This window comes from Sinocyclocheilus grahami, unplaced genomic scaffold, assembly GCF_001515645.1.
Source record: "Sinocyclocheilus grahami isolate Dianchi unplaced genomic scaffold, SAMN03320097.WGS_v1.1 scaffold751.1, whole genome shotgun sequence".
Classification (NCBI taxonomy): Eukaryota; Metazoa; Chordata; class Actinopteri; order Cypriniformes; family Cyprinidae; genus Sinocyclocheilus; species Sinocyclocheilus grahami.
The window spans coordinates 517,209-538,144 of NW_015505930.1; the positions used below are offsets into that span (position 1 = coordinate 517,209).

At 36.2% G+C, this 20,936-nt stretch overlaps 1 protein-coding gene across 1 annotated transcript in view; it reads right to left on the reverse strand.

The window, feature by feature from the left end:
- LOC107561000 (immunoglobulin-like and fibronectin type III domain-containing protein 1) overlaps positions 1 to 20,617 on the reverse strand; it is a 31,536-nt gene extending 10,919 nt beyond the window's left edge. The window contains exons 1-17 of the mRNA XM_016245321.1: positions 20,529 to 20,617; positions 14,927 to 15,014; positions 12,148 to 12,177; positions 11,017 to 11,136; positions 9,502 to 9,574; positions 8,711 to 9,048; positions 7,227 to 7,346; positions 5,758 to 6,114; positions 3,493 to 3,617; positions 3,262 to 3,406; positions 2,871 to 3,164; positions 2,461 to 2,757; positions 2,185 to 2,364; positions 1,664 to 1,792; positions 1,106 to 1,414; positions 905 to 990; positions 351 to 543 (exon numbers count right to left, since the gene is read on the reverse strand). Of these exons, the coding sequence (XP_016100807.1) occupies positions 351 to 543; positions 905 to 990; positions 1,106 to 1,414; positions 1,664 to 1,792; positions 2,185 to 2,364; positions 2,461 to 2,757; positions 2,871 to 3,164; positions 3,262 to 3,406; positions 3,493 to 3,617; positions 5,758 to 6,114; positions 7,227 to 7,346; positions 8,711 to 9,048; positions 9,502 to 9,574; positions 11,017 to 11,136; positions 12,148 to 12,177; positions 14,927 to 14,975 (2,845 nt within the window). The 5' untranslated portion in view covers positions 14,976 to 15,014; positions 20,529 to 20,617. The remainder of the gene's footprint in view (positions 1 to 350; positions 544 to 904; positions 991 to 1,105; positions 1,415 to 1,663; positions 1,793 to 2,184; positions 2,365 to 2,460; positions 2,758 to 2,870; positions 3,165 to 3,261; positions 3,407 to 3,492; positions 3,618 to 5,757; positions 6,115 to 7,226; positions 7,347 to 8,710; positions 9,049 to 9,501; positions 9,575 to 11,016; positions 11,137 to 12,147; positions 12,178 to 14,926; positions 15,015 to 20,528) is intronic.
- Between the last annotated feature and the right edge of the window lie 319 nt (positions 20,618 to 20,936).

Below are 20,936 nucleotides of genomic sequence, written 5' to 3' on the forward strand. Positions count from 1 at the left end.
TTTTTTTTTATTGAGTTAGTTCAAATACTTTTCTATAGTCCCAGCTTAATACGTTGAGACTATAAGTTATTCATAAAATGATTTCACCAAAAAAATACAAGCACCGTGGATCTGTGGTACAATACTAACAAAACATTGCTCTGTTTAAAAATTCCGACCAGCCCAACATATCAACATGGCGTGAGATGGGGGTATAGCTATGTTTTTCAACCAGACAGACTGGGACTATTTAGGAAAACATATTTGAAAACATTTTTTCAATTCTATTTGGTGATGCTACAGTCAATCATTTAAGATGGTATCTTTGATAATAACAGATTCACAGACATACACTGGTTCCCTTATTTTACCTGTAACTCTAATCTCAATACTGAAGGTCTCTTGTCCCACAACGTTCTTGACTATGATGGTATAGATTCCTGTATCGGAGCGATCTGCAGATGGGATCAGGATCTGAGAACCTCCCTCAGCATTGCTAATAGTGGCACGTTTGGACACAGGGATACCATCTTTAAGCCAGATGACATCAGGCAGTGGGGAAGCCTGTGAAAAGTTAATATAGGACAAGTATCGGACATGTGGCCAGAGCAAAATATAGTTTTAATGAGTGGAATAGGAATGATCTGAAAAGTGTATGAGAAGGGAGCATGTTATAGCCTGGCTCATGAATATTAATTATGGGACATATTATTCAGCTAGTAGTCCTAAATGATTTGCTGAAGTCAGCACTACATTTTTGATCAAGGAATCGAGGAGGGGCAACAGGAGTCTGGTTATATTTCAGACCTTCACACGACAGGTAGAATATAATGATTGTCTCCCAAAAAGTGACACACTTTTTGTGATACAAGTTCTAAACCCCTGGTTTGGTCTCTAATAGTATGGTTTTAGTATTGCCCATTACCTCAAAGTTGATGTTGAATCGTGCAGAATTTCCAGCTCTGACCACAATGAAGCTCTTGATCTTAGAATCCGTGAATCTCGGTCTCACTAAGAAAAACAAAACCTTGATTTAATAATGGGGCATATCCAGTTCAGTTTTTGAAAATGAGAGGTAGTTTTTTTTCATTTTATGGCCTTTCTGAACGTAGATGAGATGATTCACCTGGAGGAGGCATAGCCAAGATGTAGTTGTTCAGCTCCTGTGGCTCACCCTCTCCACCTTCATTGACGGCGATCACTCTAACCCAATACATGGCCATTGATTTCAGTCCCTTTACAGTGTAAGAGGTCATGGTAATGGCATTTGTGATGCATCGATCCCATTCAGTGTTCTCAGCAGGCCTGACATCCACAAAGTATCCCTTGGCCTCATCCTGAACACCAGGCTCTTCTTTTGGTTTAGTCCAAGACAAGGATAAGGTAGTATAGGTGGAGTCTGTCACTTTAAGGTCAATGACTTTACCAGGGGGTTCTAACAGGAAATTGAGATGAAAGCATTTGCATGAGAAAACGTTGAACGAGAAAATAGGGAGAAGTGCAAGAGGAGTTCAAATTAGCTTGTTATTTTGAAACCCAGAAAATTCTGACCTAAATCTGCTATTTTTGCATATCTATGAGGGGAGGCCATGGTTCATTTTTTGAAATGTACAGCTTTGAGAATACTTATGCTGAATTCCTCTTCTCTTTTTGAAGATAATGAGCAACCTGAGAAATTACTCACTTTTGGGATCTCTTGCAAACACAAATTCTGAGGGGTTACTTGGTTCACCAGCTCCAGATATGTTGATGGCAGACACACGAAACTCATACTCCATTCCTTCAACTACATCTTTTACAGGATATTTCTTTGCTGTGGATGGCAATTGAGAAGTAAACATTACTAGCAGACAGTACTTTAAAGTAACTTGTGTAAAAATATGAGATACAAACCTTGGATTGGCTGGTCTGGTGGATTGACTTGGCCCCACAAGTTGCTGCCCTTCTTGCGTTTCTCTAAGTTATAACCCAAAATACTGGTTCCTCCAGTGTTGGTTGGAGGACTCCATGTCAGGTTAATGCAGTCTTTGCTCGGTCTCACTAAGAAAAACAAAACCTTGATTTAATAATGGGGCATATCCAGTTCAGTTTTTGAAAATGAGAGGTAGTTTTTTTTCATTTTATGGCCTTTCTGAACGTAGATGAGATGATTCACCTGGAGGAGGCATAGCCAAGATGTAGTTGTTCAGCTCCTGCGATACAAACCTTGGATTGGCTGATCTGTTGGATTGACTTGACCCCACAAGTTGCTGCCCTTCTTGCGTTTCTCTAAGTTATAACCCAAAATACTGGTTCCTCCAGTGTTGGTTGGAGGACTCCATGTCAGGTTAATGCAGTCTTTGAAGGCACTGGCTACTTTAGGAGCAGATGGCTGACCAGGATATGCTGAAAAGTAATCATTTCATAGGTTTATATTAAGACAAGTCTGGATGGCGATTGACTAGCACAAGGCTACTTTGAGAGATTTTTTTAGTAAGTCACCTTTAGTGCCAGCCTGCACATCCTCAGTCTCCATCTGTTCACTGATGCCCTCATCAGTCTCGGCTCTGATACGATAACAGTATCTCCTGCCATGGTCAACATCGGTGTCTCTGTAGTGGGCTTCACCTGGGATCTGGCCTATCTTTTTCCATGTGTTGCGTCCAATTTGGTTACGCTCAAGTATGTAATGTTTAATAGGGCAACCACCATTGTCTTTTGGTGGTCTCCACTTGATCTCAATGCAGTTGGCAGATGCCTCAATGATCTCCAGTGGTCCAAGTGGGGGGGTAGGTTTATCTAAATGAAGTAAAAATGTATCAGGCAAAGTGGAGTGTAATTTTGTAACCAAACTGTACTACATTCTTATTAAAAATACAGCCTGTTTAATTAGTTCACTTTTTTGTACTCACCAAGTACAACTAGATTAGAAATGGCTTCAGCTGCACCAAACTCATTTTTGACTTTGATTTTTATTTCCCCAGTGTCTTTACGCTGTAGTTTGGTGAGAAGCAGACGGCTTTCACCCTCTGAAATCTCAATCTTGCAGTGAGAGTCTGGCATGAGCTCTTCACCATCTTTGTACCACTGGACTTTGAATGGCTCACGGCCAATAAATGGAATTTTAAAGGTGGCTTTCTGATTGTGTTTGATCACAATCGGTTTTGCAAATGCTTCAATTTCCTTGTCACTGAATCTCGGTGGATCTTAAACAAACAGATTAATTTTTTTTAAGTATAAATGTTACATTTCGAATAATTTGCATATGCATTAGCACAAATGAGCAGATATTACAAAACAAACCTTCAACAACAATCACACATTCAGTTTTACGCCCATCAGCCTCAAATCGATATTTTCCAGCAAATTCGTCTGTTACTTTTGCAATTTTCAGTTTGTGAACGGCTTCCTCTCTGCTGATAGTTATACCCTCAGTGGAGGCAGTAATCTACAGAGAAATGTAAAAAATTGAGTGTATGTGTATACATGCACACATACACACATCATATATACATATATATGGTAACTTTATACCTCATTGCCATCTTTGGACCAGACGCCATTACAGTCAGCACTGCTAAGTTTGCAGACTAGTTCAGCTGCCTCTCCCACAATAGCTTTGCAGTCTTCCAGCCCAGCAGAAAAGTGAACACCAGGATCTGCAGGTGATTTGTGAACAAAATTAGTAATTAATAATTCAAGAATGGTTATCATTTTGCTGCATTGCTGTTTGAAATGTACTCCACACACATTAACTGAGGCCTACTGTAGCAATTCTACAGCAGTGAAATTGTACACTTACAGTAGTAAGTATGGGCATACATATTTAATGGGCACATGCTAAAATGCATTAACTTTCATTTAAATGTGAATGAAAGTTAGAAATGTGTCTGAAAAAAAAAATCAAATATATCTTGCCATTGTCTTCAGTGCTGACTTAGAATCCGTATCTTCTTAGAATCCATCATGATGACAAAGACCACTTATGAAGCATCTCTGAATGGCTGCTACACATTTAACCTGCCTTGTTTTGAACTGCATTGTACAGACGTTCTAATAGTACATTTTCACCCTTGGGTGAAGTTGTTCAGTTGAGAGAAATCGCTGAATTAGTAGTGACTCTAATTATTTGTTAAGTTCCCCACTAATGGGAAAATTATGGAAACCTTCTGGATTTGGTGGTATTACCAAATAATGTTGCTGTTCTATTAGATCAATATAAATATTCCCCCCCTTTTCCCCCCATTTTGTATTATTTGTTCTCTGGAAACTTTTTTTAAAGAATTTGCTTTAAAATCTCCAGGTAAATATTGATTCAGTTACTTTTTGTGAGTTTAGTGTTAAGGCAAAGAAACATCTTTCTGGAATGACTTCTACTTGAATTTTCAGGTCTTCTAGGACATAAAAAATCCTTAATTTGTCTTCTCGTAATTAAAGTTTGTGAAGTCATATTTGGCTGAATTTATTAAGATCTTATAATGCCCCAGTTCCTCTGATTAATGAGCGAGGTGATTGGCCTTTAGCAAGACAAGCAAGCACATACTGATATACACAGACAGCAGACACACACACAGTGCATAAGAAATAGCTGGCACATTGCAGACTGGGTAGCTACTATTTGTTTTACACATTTATTACTGAATCTTTTAATAAAACATTAAAGTTTTCAACAAAGGTATTGGTCCTCAGTCCAATTATATAGAGCTTTATTTTATTTAAAGGAATAGTTTACTCAGAGATGAGCCTCCAAACCTGTTAAAACCTGGTAAATTCAAAAAATGAATTTATAAAGGATTTTTACATAGATCTTCTATGTCAGTTCAGTCATATTGACCACAGGCTGTCAAGCATAACAAAAGCACCATAAGCACTGTAAACCATATGATTCTTTATACAAACAAACAAACAAATAAAACTATAATATACTATAAAATAATTTACAAAAAATAAAAATAAATTATAAATAAAATAAAATAAAATGAAACTATTATTAATATTATTGTCTTTCAAAGAAAAAATGTACAATATGCAGGTTTGGAATGGCATGAGCGTAAATACATATAAAGACAGCATTTTCCATTTTGACTGAATCATTCCTTCAATAAACAAAGTTATCCAATTATGTAAGCCAAATAACGTCCGCCTACTCGAATCAACCTAATTAAAGAGGTTATTAAAGTTACTGATTACAGCCCGCCTTGCTCAACATATCCCTCACTTATTTTGAGCTTGCGCATCAGATATGCCTTCACAAAGTTTCAACACAAACTTTATGTCCAAGAACTGCTGATATGAATATGCATATGCTTACAAAGCCTGTTCTGTGGAAGCTAGGGGTATAATCTTTAAATGATGAGCAATTGGGACAATGAAACCAACTAAGTTTGTCAGTGGAAAGTTATCTAGGAAGTCCCAAGGTATTTTGTGAGATATTTGATCCCGCAGAAATAAGATCCAAAACACGTCCAGAATGGTTAAATTAAAGCTAAATTAAGTAAAACATTATACAAGGACCTAAGTCCTTCAGGGATGTTGTGGCAGAACATGTAAATGCTTGATAACCGAATAAAGAAGTTTTCTGATTATTAATGTGCAAAAATGTCTCCATAGTCACATGAAAGACTTAATAGGAATAGGAAGTGCTTGGATAACTTTGTTTATTGTTCAGATGATGTGACTGAATTAGACCCAGATCTCCTACAAGAGATTGCACAGTTATTCCTGAGTAGTATTCTGAATGACTTTGACATTTGCATGGAAGCAATGTCATTATTTAGTGCAACTTCAAACATCTCTTACCAACAACTGTCTCCGGAACCTGTGGGCCTTGTTTTTTACGGCCTGAACGCTTGCCAGCTTTAGCTGACTCATCCTTTTCATCTTCAGCTCTTTTTTCTTCCTTTGTAGCTTCAGTGCTGCCCTCTGATGGCCCTCCAGGACCTGGTGGCTTTCCGGGGCCTGGTGGGTCCCCCGAACCTGAAGCGCTGCCAGAACCTGAAGCACTAGCAGACCCGGATGGGTTCCCAGAACCTGAAGGATTTTCAGAACCTGACGGGTTTCCTGAACCTGATGGGTTACCGGAACCTGATGGATTACTGGAACCTGATGGATTACCGGAACCTGATGGTTTTTCTTTATCTGATGGGTTACCTCCACCTTTATTCATGCCGTTCGGTCAGTCGGTGAAGCATTTTGAAGATTGACATTAATATGATAAAGAGGTTGGAAAGAACATTTAGAATAAGAAGAAAAACACTTAAAACAAGCAACATTTAAGAAAACTGTAACAAAAACCGCCACAAAAAAAGCAAACCATGAACATTTTCCAAGGTTGAGTCTCTAAACGTGCTGCAGTTTTGTTGCTTTTGTGCCACGCTGGGTAATTCCATCCTCAATAAAATCTCATTGGTTAAAAAATCCTGCTCCACAAAGCTCTGTATTAAACATCACATATTCCAATTGGCTGTTACATTGTTATTTTGTGCACCGTTTTTGTTTTTATGTAATTACACAACAATGGAAAATGCATTAATGTTAAGAATTATATATTTTTTAAAAGTTACCAGAAACTGGAACAAAAATGCTGCATGACTCTGCTGCACAACCATTGAGAACATGATGTTTAATATACAACTATGGAGAGCTCGATATATGGCCAATGAGATATATCGAGTGGGAGGGGCTACCCAGCGTAGCACCACAGACAACCAAACCATCACAACAACATTTGAAACATTACACACCGACAGGGAAAAACACTGACAAACTAACACCACAATACAGGTACATGAACAAATAAATGACACAAACGAACAATTAAGACAGACAAACCGAGAAGCACATTAAGCTGAAAAATTTTAATTTTATGGAACATTCGATGACAGAGAAAATAAAAAAAGGTTTTCAGTTTGATTATCTCATATTATTGGAAATGACATTAGTTGTGATAATATTTTTAAGCACTCCACTGTTTTTCCCCATGTAAAAAGTATTATATATATATATATATTAATCACTCTTAATCACTGAAAATTAATAATCATGCTTAATAAATCAGTATTTATTAAAAATAAATAAATAGGTTGTTAATGTTAACTGAAATGTCTTTCTCATGATCAATATATCATTCAAGTAAAAGCTATTTGTGTTACTGTTGATGTTTAATGGAAAATACACTTTTTAATTTAGTAAACGATTTAGTTTCTGTAATCACTGCACAGGATTTTAATACAGATGAGCTGGATTTAGTGTTCATCCCACACTCTTACCAGTCACTGTGTCTGGTATCAGTGGACCTTGTCTTACACGAGTACAGCCCTCGGCTTCCCCTTCCTGTTTACAACGCTCCATGCTCACATCTGGAACTGTGCTGGGTGCGTTTGAGCTTCCTATCATGATTTTTGATGTAAAGTGTGAATTAATCAGCTCAGGATGTGGAATGCTTTGATTGTGTTGTGTGTGTATCCCGCTTGAGCTAAAACACCTCTAGGATATAGTGTGATGATTGCATTTGCATGCACAGAATAACATCAGCTTATAAGCAAACAGAAAGTTGTGCAAGGATGTTGCACAAAACCAAAGCTCTTTTACAAAACCTGTTGAATGCTGACACTTCAAAATAAGCAATAACAGTTTTGTAAAAAGGTATCCGTAATATAAAATTTGTGAAGATAATTGAACAGGTATCAGTATAGTTGCTGTAGGAGTGTGTCTGAATGAATGAGTATATTCATATATAAACTGTATACATTCACTGTACACACCAATAAATTAATACTTTTATTTAGCAAGGATGCATTAAATTGATCAAAAGTGACAGTAAAGAATTTTATTTGTTTTAAAACAAACAAAAAAATCTATTTCAAATAAATATTTTATTCATTAAAGAATCCTGAAAAATAAATCACAAAAGTCTGTGTAAAAGCAATTCAGAGAATTGTTTCTAAACACATTATAAATGTTAGAAATGTATTGCTGAAACACGTTACAAAGACTCTGAACTATTTAGTACTGAAATGTGGAGTTAGACCGTTAAATAGTTTTTCATCATTTTTGTTTTCAGGATTTTCTGGGCAAGGCTGAAATCATGTCTCGATTAAATACCGTGAGAGCTATAGAGAGCAGACGACTCTGCTTGCTTTCGAATCACTCTCACGGTACTTTGATGTCATACACCGATTGGCTGTTTTAAGTCGAACACACCTAATAACTAGAGTGCATTAGCATCAGTGGTTTGCCCGCTCAATCGCTAGTTAGACGACTGTCATTACCGTTAATTACTACAACCTACAGGTTGCTAACTAACTATGCCTTTGCCACGTAAATGAATATTACCTGGTTGCGATCATTTACAAAACAGCTTTATACTGCTTTACACAGACTTTAAGCAGCAAACAACAGTGATAATCATAAGAAATGTTTATTATTAGTGTTATTATTATTATTATTTAAAATTGCAATTATTATTATATTTGAAATTGTAATAATATTTTATAATTTTGATCAAATAAATGCAGCCTTGGTCAGCATAAGAGAGTTCTTTAAAAAACATTAAAAAAAATCTTACTTTTAATGGCATTGTTTTTTGTATATACAATACCGTATATGTACTGTATGAAAGTTTGGCTTGCTTTGCTAGACTGTATGTTTTCTGTAAGAACCAAACACTGCTGCAATGTTATAGTAGAGATAAAAGTGAGAAGTAATTTGTATAGAATAGATAAATTTAACGTCTCCTTGTATAATTTCTTACCTACGACATTCTCTGGTACAAGAGGTCCTGCTCTTTGACGCTTCTTGTCTCCTCCATCTCCTCCCTCTCCTCCCTCGCCACCGCTTCCTCCAGAACCATCAGCTCCTCCGGCCCCACCGGCTCCTCCAGCTCCTCCAGCCCCACCGGCTCCTTCAGCTCCACCAGCACCTCCGGCTCCACCGGCTCCTCCAGCTCCACCGGCACCTCCAGCTCCATCAGCCCTTCCAGCTCCTCCGGCTCCACCAGCTTCTCCAGTACCTGTAGCTCCTGCAGCCATTACTGCTCCTACCACCGCTACAGCACCACCTCCAACTCCAATAGCTTCAGCCTTCCCAAGACTGCAGAGAATGTGTTCCAGTACACTACTACTCAAAAGCTTGGACACACTTAACTGAATTTATGTATCTCCATTGTGAAAAATGGTTGATGGTATACACTTAAATGCTTGAAATTAGTTTTGTAGACACATATAAACTATGTGTGCATTTCTATACAAAACTAACATGTTAATAATTTAACAAGATATATACCCAGCATATACTGTATATATACATATTGACTATTTGAAATGCATCTCAGGATGCACCTTGTGGAGTTGATTGAGTAAATATCCAGAGTGTGCAACAGCAATATTAAACTAACAATACTTCATAGTTTTGATGACTTTGCTATTCTTATGAAAAGGGGAAAATAGTAATAATACAGAATAAGTAGGTGTGTCCAGACTTTTGAATTGTAGTGAATGTATTGTAGGTCACAAATATTTTTACAATAAGGGTTCATTTGTTAACATTAGTCCTCTATGCCAGGTTACAGTGGGTGCTGGGTTTCCAATCACTTTGGCTTTAAAAATGGCTAGTTTTCCTGATTCACGAAAATGAAAGTTGTTATAGACTTGAGAGATATATATAAAGTAGAACTTAAAAGGCTTTCAAAAAAGAATTCTAGTTCCTTGAAAACATTGTTCTTATCTTATTTATTGTGTCACATGCTTTGTGGGTGGTTAATTGCTGCTTTTACAGGAATCTTATTTGTTTTGAATTGTTCTGTGAACATTTATCAGAGAATGTGTTCCAGTACACTACTACTCAAAAGCTTGGACACACTTAACTGAATTTATGTATCTCCATTGTGAAAAATGGTTGACGGTATACACTTAAATGCTTGAAATTAGTTTTGTAGACACATATAAACTATGTGTGCATTTCTATACAAAACTAACATGTTAATAATTTAACAAGATCCCAGCATATACTGTATATATACATATTGACTATTTGAAATGCATCTCAGGATGCACCTTGTGGAGTTGATTGAGTGAATATCCCGAGTGTGCAACAGCAATATTAAACTAACAATACTTCATAGTTTTGATGACTTTGCTATTCTTATGAAAAGGGGAAAATAGTAATAATACAGAATAAGTAGGTGTGTCCAGACTTTTGAATTGTAGTGAATGTATTGTAGGTCACAAATATTTTTACAATAAGGGTTCATTTGTTAACATTAGTTAACTACTTCAGTTATCATGAAATAACAATGAAAAAAACCTGAAAGGCATTTATTCATCTTTGTTGATATCAATTTCAACATTTACTAATACATTATTATCAATCAAATCAAACGTTTTATCCGGTAATATTATTTGATGGATATTTGAAGTTATCATGGACTAACAATGAACAGTTGAACATTAATAAAGATGAATAATTAGCATAACAAATGTATTGCTCATTGTTAGTTTATGTTAGTTAATGCATTATTGTAAAATCGTACCACATTTTCTTTATTGCTTATTAGAAATAGTTAACATGGCTGACATTGTTCTGTTTTTCAAGAGATCCTCTTAGTTGTAAAGCAGTAGACACTTTGGCAAAGTCAAATGGTTTAGATACAGGCAGAATAAATGACAAAAACTCATAGCTTGAAATGTCATTAAAAACATAAATGAAAGCATACATTACACATTTGTGGTCTTGCGCTGTGCATTTCAAACTAGCGTGAAATGGGATATATGCTACAGTATTTTAATATAGTAGTATTTCTTTCCCTGGTGCATATATAGCCATGGTCACATGTTAAAGCTGGAGGACGAGCAGCGAACTTGATAAATCACTCCTCTACTGCGTAGGTTCAGTTGGGGTAACTGCACAGCTTAGACATTTAGTGCAGTAAATCTGTATGGTAATCCTCTGTATGTGTTCCTAGCTTGTTAATTTCACATCCAGGATCATTTAGCTCTCAAGTGTCAACTCCAGTCACATTTGATTTCACTTTTGTAGATTCTTCTCTTTTAATGTGCTTACCTTCTTGAATGGTTAAAGCGATGGGTTTACGTGTGAAGTCTGGAGTTGTCATCCCCTCAGGAAGTTCCTCAATGTACTGTGTAATCATAACACCGGGAACCTTAGATCTCCTTTTGATGCCTGAGAGAATCCACATTCATGGTACATTGTCAGAACATCAGGGGGGAAAAACGTGCATGACTGTAGTCTATGTATCGAAAAACATTTGATAAAACAAAATATGATATATTTGAAGTGGAGGCAGAAAAACTTCCTTGAGTGAAAAAGAGATAATATCTAAGACATATAATGATATTGTACCAATGACAATTTGCTTCTTGATTTGCTTTAAATATGCAGATTCATGTTTTGCAGATTCAAACACATCCTAAATGTATGAATAGGGGAATAATCCAGGGATAGTTGTCATAATGATCACTCTGGTAAATATTTCTTAAAGTAGGTTTATTTAAAGTCAGTTTCTGTATTGTCATATGCCTTTCATTTAACTGTTATTACTCCAAAAGATATAGTTCAGTGAACACACATTGAACTTTGTAACTTTTGTTTGTCACACTTCTTAGGAATACAGCAAAATTTAAACAGTACATCAATTGTGAGGGGGAAAAAAATAAATGAATAAAAATGAAACGGCAAAAATCTAAAACATCACACACAAAAATCTAAAACAGCTTATTTTGGTCAGTAAATATTGCAATTAATTGTACTAAATACTAGCATTTATGTGACAACTTGCCCCAACCAACATTTTTTCTTTTCCTGAGAACCTTTTGGTTAAAAAGTCTATTAGTTATTTTAAAATAAGGGAGATGATTTTCTACACATCCCATCATGTTTCAATACATCAACATAAGAAAAGAAAATTCCTCAAGAATTTTCATGATGTCTTTAAATGACAGCAATCTGAACATTCATATTATAAATAGCACACTGATCTCCATTCTTTTTACTTATTTGGCTGGATATTATGATATACTGGATATAACATGATATATTACTTGATATGTTATGATGTATTATTTGATATATATGATATATCATGTTATGTTATGATATGTTATAATATGAAGATTTACTGGATATCATGACATGCATGCAGATGTTCAGGTTGCTGTCATTCAATTACCTTACCTTGTCTCTTGAGAGGTAGAATTTCCAGTCCTGGTACAGACACAACATTACAGTACAACAGCAACGAAGGAAGGGGAAACAAAGAAGGAGAACACAAAGTTGTGAATCCTGGCCTTTTTTTTTTTCTTTGACAGGTTCGAAAGAAACAAATACAATCAGAAATACAAGACAGGGGAAAAGACGAGAAGGTTAAACCAATAAAACGTAATTATTCAAACCACTAAGTGGTTGAATGTAAGATTACAATAGACAAGACTAGAGAAAAAGCAGACAAACTGGGAAGGAAATTGTGTGAGACCTGTTTCACTCAGCATACATTATCAGCAGGTGATCATTCTGGTTACAGTATTCACACTGCTGCCTAGCGGAAGTATAGCTGTGAATTTCTGCACAACGTGTATTTCGGCTGTATGCGTGCTGAACCCAGAAGGTAATATGGTGAAAATAGACTACTATACGCCAACTTAGAAACACAGGCTTTTCAAATGTGCGATTACCTCAAAAATCGCACATTTGAAAAGGCTGAAAATGTGAAACATTTAAAAATGTATAAACTACAGTACATAAGTGAACTTCTCGCATCATGAAAAGATGCATGCCAGGCTTGATGTAAGTTTCACAGTTAGCATACTATTTAGTAAACAAAAGCAAGGTCAATAGCGATATTAAATACTTGATTCTTTTAGCAACGTCCATAGCAACATTGTACCGTACAGATAGGCCTATCGGCTCACTAATGTCATGTTTTGTTTCACACAGCAGGCTCTCGCTTGGCGTCTGGCACTTTGGAGAGGTGTTCTCTTCACAGATGAATCCCGAATTCGCTGTACAGGTCAGATCGTGTGGGTGAGCGGTTTGATGATGTCAACGTTGTGGATTGAGTGGCCCATGGTAGCGGTGGGGTTATGGTATGGGCAGGCATATGTTATGGACAACGAACACAGGTGCATTTTATTGATAGCATTTTGAATGCACAGAGATACCCTACCCCCCAATATAGTAAAACTGCACATTTTAGAGTGGTCTTTTATTGTGGCCAGCCTAAGGCACACCTGTGCAATAATCATGTGGGCTAATCAACATCTTGATATGCCACACCTGTGAGGTGGATGGATTATCTCGGCAAAGGAGAAGTGCTCACTAACAGATTTAGACAGATTTGTGAACAATATTTGAGAGAAGTAGACCTTTTGTGCACATAGAAAAAGTCTTAGATCTTTGAGTTCAGCTCATGAAAAATAGGGGCAAAAACAAAAGTGTTGCGTTTATATTTTTGTTCAGTATACAAAAGCAAATGGGCAGATGCCGTCGTTGCGTGTCGCAGTTATTGATTGCAGTGAAAACTGCCTCAGAGAACTTCACATATTAGTATTACTGCAGCTTTTGTCTGGTTACTACACTTCCTGTTTTTTTCCCCTATCAGACGTTTTAAGTCAATATACATTAAAAAAAATTTCTGCTTAAATTTGCGGTGTGAAACAGGCCTAAATGGGCAGAAATGTTGTCATTAATGTGAGGACACTTTTTATGTCCTGCAATTTAAATATTGTCACCCATGAGTGAAAACTGCCTCAGAGAACTTCACATATTAGTATTACTGCAGCTTTTGTCTGGTTACTACACCATATGTTTTGTCCATTCTAATGGACTTTTTTTTCCCCTATCAGACGTTTTAAGTCAATATACATTAAAAAAAATTTCTGCTTAAATTTGCGGTGTGAAACAGGCCTAAATGGGCAGAAATGTTGTCATTAATGTGAGGACACTTTTTATGTCCTGCAATTTAAATATTGTCACCCATGATTGTAAAAAAGGAGGGGCTCATAATTAACATAAGAAAAAAAAAAAGAATAAAAAAGTCTAATTAAATAAGGTAAAATAAACCCTCTCCTCAAAGAAAATGAAATAAAGAAAGAAAGTGAGAAACAAATAAAATTGGAAATAATTAAAGAAAATAAAAAAGGTTTAATCATGAAACGTAAGAGCTGTTGTTTATACAGGCTCGATTCCAGCCTGGTCCTCTTTTCTGGCTCCATTTGCTGTCCTTCACAACACAGGCAATTCACATTCTGGTTGGTTGATGGTTGTCCCTCGCATCCATGGTTACACGATTCAAAGAAACCCATACTGAATGACAGAAAATGCTCACAGGGCTGTTTAGTGAACTTCCAGATGAAGGGCGCACTAGGCACTGATGAAGGCTCTGATTGCATAAGCCACATTCAGTCTCCTCTTCCTTTCCATCTTGTGCACAGTGGCTAGTTTCCAAACTCACAACCTACGACTTTAACTAGCTGTTTGATCATCCATGTGTTTAAATAAATTTGTGTGGCTAAGTTAGATTCAACACTTGCTTTTATCTCACTGTCTTACTCTTCTAACCCCTCTGGGACAGATATATTATTCACTTTACCATGGAGAGAAGGTCATTAGGTTTTTATCTGGAAAATCCGGCATTGCATTTTAACTCAGCTTCTTACTGTGGTAGAACTTTTCTAAATGATACCCATGTCCTATCAAGTATGGCAAATTCCATTGCTATACTCTCATCATTATGAATACAAAGAAAACTGATTAACTAAATTACATCTTCTGGGAATAGTGACCATTAAGAAAGAGAAAGAACGAATTACAAAACAAAAAAGGATCTCTAGCTGGTCTTCATGGAGAACATGGCTGGATTTGTTGTTTCAGTAATTCAGTAATAGAGCAGTTGGACAAGGTTCGGTGCCAGTGTCAGCCTGCCATATGGGAGAGAGAACAATTATATTGTTCTTACCGCCTTGCCCAGCAGCAGTGGGATCTAAAACCTTGGCTTTTTTCATCATCTTGATGCAGTCCAATGGCTCAAGAATTCAGAAGCTTCTCTGGGTGTGAGAAAAGCAATATGAAAGGTCAATTCAATTTCAGTCTTATTAAACATTTGGATAGATAAAAATGTTTGCACAATACAAGATACTATTAGAAGATGTATGAAAAAGCTAATTTTATAAATCAATCTGTCAAGGATATTCATCACATGTGCTTCTTCAACACTTATCGTCATTAAGCAGACACCTCAAAATAGGTCAAACTGAGCATTTGCACATTTAAAAAACATATTAAGTCTAAGCAGTTTTGGGAAAAGAGCAATTCAGGAGAAATAGGGACAAAGATGGAGCAAAGTAGGACGACAGTTATCCCATCTGTTGGGATGTGATGTAGTGTGACAGTGCAGTGCATTATGTTCCATTAGAGAGGCTTTGGGCCGAGTCAGCAAAACCTCCACGGCTCTAGTCATTCATCTTTTCAAATCCACTCACATACATGATTCAGATCCAGTCAGTGTGCCCTCACTAGTATACTAGCACTAGCTTAGCACTAATATGGGATTTTTACATGTTTGGATTTAACCGTCTCCTGCATGGAGACATATTGGCTTTGAGGAGGAGAGCTGAAAATATTTTAGTGAGCATGTGTTCGAGATATTTAGCTTTGATCCAAAACCTAGTGTGCTGTCTACTGCCTACATAGGGTTGTCACATGGAATGTATGCATCCATTTGTGCAGTTTTAAATGTTTGTCTGTGTAAACAAATAGTATGTCTTTGTTTCACATGTACTGCTTTTTAAGATGCAGTGGCAAGTTAGCTAGCTCTTTTTGAAAGCAAGAACGTGTCCTGTGTGAACTTCCCCTAAGGCAGCGTCCTAACTGAAACAAAACCTCAGAAGTGACTGAATTGCTCTGCAATTGATTTCAATTGAATTTGGACATAGCATGTAGCTAAAGCCGCATTGGAGTAGTCAGACAAACATAAAAGTGTATAGCACACAGAAATATAGGGGAAAAATTATAAATTTTTAATTAAATTTTACAGTTCTCATAACATTTTTCAGTATTGAATTAAAAATTGACATGACAATTGACATTCTCATTGAGTGCCTGTTTAAGGAATAATAATAATTCAAAAAAATTTGCAATGCCGGATTTTAATTCAAAAAAATTATAATAATTAAAAAAACCCGCCAATTGTGATTTTGATTTCACAAAACTTTTTTATTCTGAGTTCATGTCTCAAAATTCAGGCTTTTTTAATATAAACGGAGAATTGCAAGATATAAATCCAGAATTGCGATACTGGGAAATTGCAGTCCTATGTTTAACTCCCATTTGAATTTATAAATTCACAATTCTGAGATGAGAAGTCTGAATTGTGAGATATAAACTCGTAATTGCAAGGAAAAAAATCACAATTGTGAAAAGTCACAATTACTGTTTTTAATTTTTAATTTTATGGCTGAAATGGTCTTCCATACATTACAGGATTTTCTTCTCATTTAAGGATGTGCAATTTTTTTGGCCATACAATGAGAAAAACTGTCTAGGTAGGCAGGTGACTAGGACAGATCTTGTTTATTTGGAATGATCTAGTAGTCTATGGCCCTCGATGACTCTTGTCCCTCTCTTGTTGTTGACTCCTGCTAATGATAGTCTCAATCTCATCTCAGATCCTGACCGAAACAGGTTGGTTTATGCAGAGGCAATCTTTTTCAATAAATAACTCTATGAAATTGCATTCTGTGCTACATCAGTCATCTGACCGAGTGCCATATTCCATACACAATAGCATGCTGATTGACCTCTCATAGACACTGCACAGAGCATAATGAGATATAAATGCAAGCGTTTTGTGGATCACAAGCTGCTGAAATCTGACATTTGAGTGTCGTCCTTCAACATGCATGTGATTCATTGCACTCATCATTATGCATGGTTTGGTTTGTCATTTCTGTTGGCGTAAAACCTGACAGTTATTATTTCAATTGGTTGCATCATAGAAAATAACACTATGGCAGTTATATTGCGGCAGTATAATTCGGATAGTAAATTTGCTAATAATGATCAGTTTCAGGTTGAACAAGTGAATGCATGTACCAAATAATGAAGTCCTGGTGACACTAAAAAAAGTTAAAGTTTAAATTATTTATGTTAGTTAATGCATTGAACTAAAAATTAACAGCATTTATTAGATTAGTGTTCATTTCTTCATGTACTAATGCATTTATACCATTACAGATAGCATAAATTAGCATTAGTTCAAGATTTCTAAAATATATTTTTAACAATGATCAAAATTAACAGTGAACAATAGTATATTAACACTAACCTAGATCAATAAATGCTGTAAAAAAAAAAAAAATAATAATAATAATATTATGAATTGAACGTTTTACCAAAATCATGATATCTACACTATTATATCAGTGGTCTCAACTGCTGGTCCTAACTCAAAAATGGGTTTCAGGTCTGTTCTGAATCTGAAAGGGTTGCGGACAGCAAGGGAAAAAAATTAAATGCTAATTGTAAGTAACTAACTTTTAGGATCCTATATGATAGCAAAATAAATAGTCATATTCATTGTTTTATCAAATTCATTGTTTTAGCGCAAATTCATCTGTCACTTGATAGAAGCAGCCAAATTTGGTGAATGCCAACAAAGGTTGTGTGACATCAGTTCATCCTCAAAAACCATGAACAATATGATGTAAGGTAGAACAAAATGGACCCAGACAAAATTAAGTACAGATCACTTCAAGTGAGAGTAAACATGGTTTGTGCCAAACACAATTTGTTTTGTGATGAGAGCACGAAAAAAATCTAAATTCAAGAGGCGTTCAGAAAACAAAATGGTCAATTTCCCTTATTTTTGTTTGATAAATGGTTTGGGTCACCACTTGGTCCAGTTTAAAATCTGGCTGCTAAAACAAAACTGTATGAGAAACACTGTTACACATTCTCTGATTACAGCACAAGGTATTCAGAATGACAAATAATTTGAACACCCATGCCGGTTTTCAGTATGTCCCAAGTAGGCCTTGGCTTTTGTTCATTTTGGAAAACGAGCTATCTTACCCTCCTGAGCAAAATATCCCAACACTGACGCTTGCCAATCCGAGGATCTTCAGTTTACCTGCAACCTGAGCTTCACACCACTCAACGCAATCACATGCTTATATGGGGACAATAAATCACTTCATCTCACTGCCATCTTGGGCATTCTACGCTTAAAAGTATAGGTATATGTTACTTAACACATTAGTGGTTTACTGTGCAAAATTTGCCTGTGTTAGCTTAGCTTCCAGGGTTTTCCACCTGTATCTCAGATCAGATGAACTGCTGCATAAAAGGAGATTTTCATCATGCAGAGAAACCAGAGCCATGCTTCATAACATAATTACATGCCAGCGGCAGGCCGGGCTGTATAGCAGTAATAACAGGGCATGAGTAAACTACCACTTCACATGACTATATGAAAAGCAAGTCTAATGACATGCTCAAGTTTTAAACTATACAGCTAACCTTTTTACCTTTACTCAGAATTGCCCTGCTGACATGTTTAGTAGGACACAGTCATTTGTCAAATGATAGGCTATCATGCCAGCCTAGCACAGCCCTCGATTGGCGCTAGTTATTTACATTTCTCAAAACTGGCAAAGTTCAGAAAGGGAGACACTTAGTGAGTAATAGCATACATATAATTAGCATACAATGCATTAGGTGACATGATACCAATGGGAAAGTTCTAATTTCTGCTATGCCAAAGGGCTTTTTCAATATTATCTTGAGTCTGAAATGTGTAAAATCACATTCTATTTCAAAAATTGACCAATTTTAGAGGATTTAACCAACATGCTTTAAGAATTAAAAAAAAAAAAAAAATTAAGTCTCATTTCCAGAGCAGTGATTGTTTTAGTAATTGCCTAATTACGTTGGTGCATAACTAACCATGCACTAAACACAATATTGATGCAAGCATTAAGTCTACTTTTCCTCTTAGGAAAGACTGGCAATGAGCCCCTTAGGTCTTAGACTGAAGCAACACATGTTTTAGGTGAGGAAATGACTGCGTTATAAATCAGCCTGCTTGTCAGTACTTTATTTAGAGTACAGAATATGGGATTCCACAGGGTGTTTAAGTGAGCAGAATCACCCTCAGTAATAGGCAAAGCCAATTTTGCTTAGTCTATCACCCTCCTATTTCTCTGATTGCCGATAAAATCTCTTTCTCTGTCCTGACAGCCTTGCCCAGTTAAAATGGCTCATGTGGATAGACTCTCCAGGGATCTCAAATGTCCCCACGCACCTCTTAAGCCTCACAGTGTGCAGGATAAAAATCTGTGGCTTCTAGAAAACAACATGTAAATATAAATTAACGTAAAGCCACTGTTAGTGACAAGCTTTACTGGTAAATAATAATTGTTGAGACAATTTGTTATTTCCTTTTTCTATATTTCAAGAACAGCTTTAAACCTTTAGATTCGCTTTAGCACTTCACAATGTAAAGCAACAATGCATATGCCAGCAGCCCAGCACAAGGAGTTATTGTGAATTCACTTTATAGCCACTCTGAATATTTTAGAGCAACTCCCATATGCATTAAGATTTAATTGTTCCATAAGGTCCTGATGCTTTTTCGTACACAGCTTCATTATCATCACCCAAGGAAAGTGTACCTACATAAATGTTGGTTTGCATTTCTATAATACGGAGATCATTGTATCTTCTGTTTTTAATAAATTATAAATTATATATATATATATATATTAATTAACATTATGCTTCTACAACCTGAACACCATTATTTGCACGCTTCTGCAGTTTTTTTCCCCTATGTTTCATTACAATAGTCTTTTGCATGTCTTGTTCTTGTTTAAATTAAAAACTTCAGAGCTAATGATCAGTTCACTAACAAATAAGAAGATTGTTTTAATTATTTTACAGAAGACACATCTGTCACACACAAAAAAAGTATGGATTAGATCCACCCACTGATTCAAAATCCTTCACGTACATTGGCTTCATTTGATGTGATACCCGTATCTATAGTTAGAACATCCTTGCAACTGTTCTGATTTGACTTTGTGCCACCTGACTAGCAGCTCTCACAGATTCCAGACCCTGAAAACCAAATCGGGAAGAACGACTCAAATGGTTTTGATGTGTGGCCACCAAACTAGCTGTAAGAAACTGCATTTATAACATCCATGTTGACTAATAATTTTATGAGACAGTATAAAGTAAGTCTATAAACAGGGAAGTCTTTAAAGCAGCACAAGATATTTTTGGAGTTTAGAGTCTTTGGCGTCAGAACACAAAATAATCTGTGGTTGTCAGCCCTGGATTGTGAAAACTCCAAAGGCGCTACATTAAGTCAAAGTACATGCATAGTTTAGTTCACCAGTGCGAAACTTGCCACTTAGTTTGTGTCCTAGATACAGGGTGATGAGAGAAGCTTTGGCTCAATACAAAGAAAATAACCTCTTATTGTTTTCTTGTTCTTTGTGCATGTCTCTCAGTTTTGATTCAACAACAACGAAAAGGCAAAAAAAAAGAATCCCTACCTGTTCGCAGTTCTCTGTGTGCTCCTGAAGCGCTCTGGCCTCTTCTGATATTTGAGTGCTGCCTCCAAGTTGTCCAAGGTAATAAATCATTTGAGCTGTGTGTATGTGTGTGTGTGCTCATGTACTCAACCTTGGCTTCTGCCAAAAGAAAGTTCTCCTGTTCGAAGGGAGGGTCTATGGGAACACCTCATTCCTGTTGACACATTATTATAAAATTGCTTTTGACATGATCTTTTCTTAATATTAACTTAGAGGTGTGTAGTTACATTTAATATTGACAGTCACATACCAGAATTAATTGATGAATTGGCTTTAGGTTTTTGCCACAATCAGCATTGATTAACTAAATAGTTCTGAAATGACAAAAAAATGACAAAGATAACTTTTAGTAATATCTCAGCATTAGTG